This window comes from Notothenia coriiceps, unplaced genomic scaffold (assembly GCF_000735185.1).
Source record: "Notothenia coriiceps isolate Sejong01 unplaced genomic scaffold, NC01 NC01_scaffold00000023, whole genome shotgun sequence".
In the NCBI taxonomy this organism is placed as follows: Eukaryota; Metazoa; Chordata; class Actinopteri; order Perciformes; family Nototheniidae; genus Notothenia; species Notothenia coriiceps.
The window spans coordinates 1-1,900 of NW_011332724.1; the positions used below are offsets into that span (position 1 = coordinate 1).

Sequence of the window (1,900 nt, forward strand, 5' to 3'; positions counted from 1 at the left end):
TATGTTGTTGCCATGCTGGGATCTCAGCAGCTCTGAGTTGATCGCTCAGTCCTCACCTGTCACATAGAGCTGCGTCTCTTTTTGGAAATGTTGCAGCAAACCCTCCATCTCCACCCTGCAGAAGAATGTGCCGTTATCACCCAGTTGGACCCTTCTGATGAGGAGGGACAGCTCCCCCCGACGAAGGTCACCGTACGTAGAATATTTTAACTGAGACTCTGCACAGCCGCGTTTTCCCTCCATGGACTCGTTTCTAACTGAGCAGATGAAGAACGGGGGGGCGTTTGATTGTCTCGCCAGCCATTTCACGGTGATCATCCCGGAGTAGTGCTGCTGTCGGGGATGAGTGAAGGAGCAGGGGAGGACCACGTCTTCTCCTCTGGGGACAAAGACCACCGGAGACACCGCCATGTCCCAAGAGACCGAGAGAGACCCTGAAGAGGAAGATCACATCCAGATGAGTGGGTTTGTGGATAGCTCTCTGACTTATCGTTGATTAAGGTTTATTTGAAGGGGTTAGTCCGTTGAGATGAACCCTCTAGAGGTCTGGGTTGGGAGACTAGGACACTTCCTGCAGAAAGAAGTCATGTCCATTTAACGCCATCACCAGAAAAACAACATATGTCTTCCTTCATCAGAATGCTTTTTAAATATAGTTGTTTTATATTTGTGAAGAGACTTTGCATTCATAATGGGATTGTACCTGATGGTGCTGGATTACAATGGCCAAAGATGGCAATCAACATGGAAGTTTGTTTAACTTCTATTTACCCTTAAGTCTTTTTTTTTATTCTACCCACAGCGGGGACATTTCCATTTGTTACAGAAACCCTAAAACCTGCACTATGTTCTGTTGCCTAGCTTTTTTTTAAACTCAGTTCATCTTCAACTCTTTAACTTTTGTTAACTACTCAAACTACTTCTAATTGGGCCGAGTAAAAGGAGAAATGCTCGTACCAGTGATGAACCCCCAGAGAATAAAGAAGGTCTGCTGCTGCCACATCCTCAGGCTGAACCTCGAACGAGAAGAGAGGAAACCTTCAAGCTTAAACAGCCAAATCAGGAAGTCGTGTGAAACTAAACGCTTCCTGTCAGTCTCAAGTGAGAAGTGGCCTAGAGCCAGTGGCGACCGGTCGTTAGGGGCAGCTGACCCTAGGTGAACCTAGTGTCAGCAGAAAGTAATTCAAATAATAATTCCCAAATTATGCAAAAAATATATATCTTAAAATATATTTTAAGATCATATTTATTCGTCTGATTCTGATACGTTGCTGCTTTAGTCTGCGTTCTTCTGATTAGTGTCTTAGAGCGTACACTCTGTGCACGCTCTAAGACATTATGACTTCTGCTGAGAGGATAAGAAACCCTTCATTCCCTCTCTGTCTACCTGCATCTCTCGACCATCTCACTCTCTCTCTCACACACACACACACACACACACACACACACACACACACACACAAAAGCACACACACACATATACAGTGTGCCTTGAGCTGTGTAGAGCGATGTGGGGCAAGCCCCGATCTAGTCCCTCTCTCTAATTATCACAAGTTGGGCAAAGTGCTGGCAACCCCACCAAAACATCATCTTATAATTCAGAGAGCTGATTGGCTGTAAATACGTGTGCCGCGAAAAGTGTAGATATGAAGAGGAGACGAGAGAGAGCAGCCTATAGCGATTCAAATCAGTAAAACTGAAATTAAATGAATGAAGTCGACCGTCTACTTCAGCTTTGGTGAGTTCGTGTTATCTCATATCTTTTGTTGATCTTCTGTGTTTTGCCTATAGGCTGCTCGGCTGGATCCATTGATATTGTGACCTCGGTGATGAGTGTCTGTGTTTTCCTTATATTTACAGTCTGGTGTTTTAATGCTGAAGCATTACGGGTGTTGCTATT

At 44.7% G+C, this 1,900-nt stretch overlaps 1 protein-coding gene across 1 annotated transcript; it reads right to left on the reverse strand.

The window, feature by feature from the left end:
• Positions 1-56: 56 nt before the first annotated feature.
• Positions 57-1,002, reverse strand: LOC104945061 (sialic acid-binding Ig-like lectin 15; the record flags this gene model as incomplete). Its single annotated transcript, XM_010771027.1, has 2 exons — positions 958-1,002; positions 57-434 (listed from the first exon to the last, which is right to left on the reverse strand). A coding segment is annotated over exon 2 (355 nt), but the record flags the coding sequence as incomplete, so codon positions are not given.
• Positions 1,003-1,900: the final 898 nt, after the last annotated feature.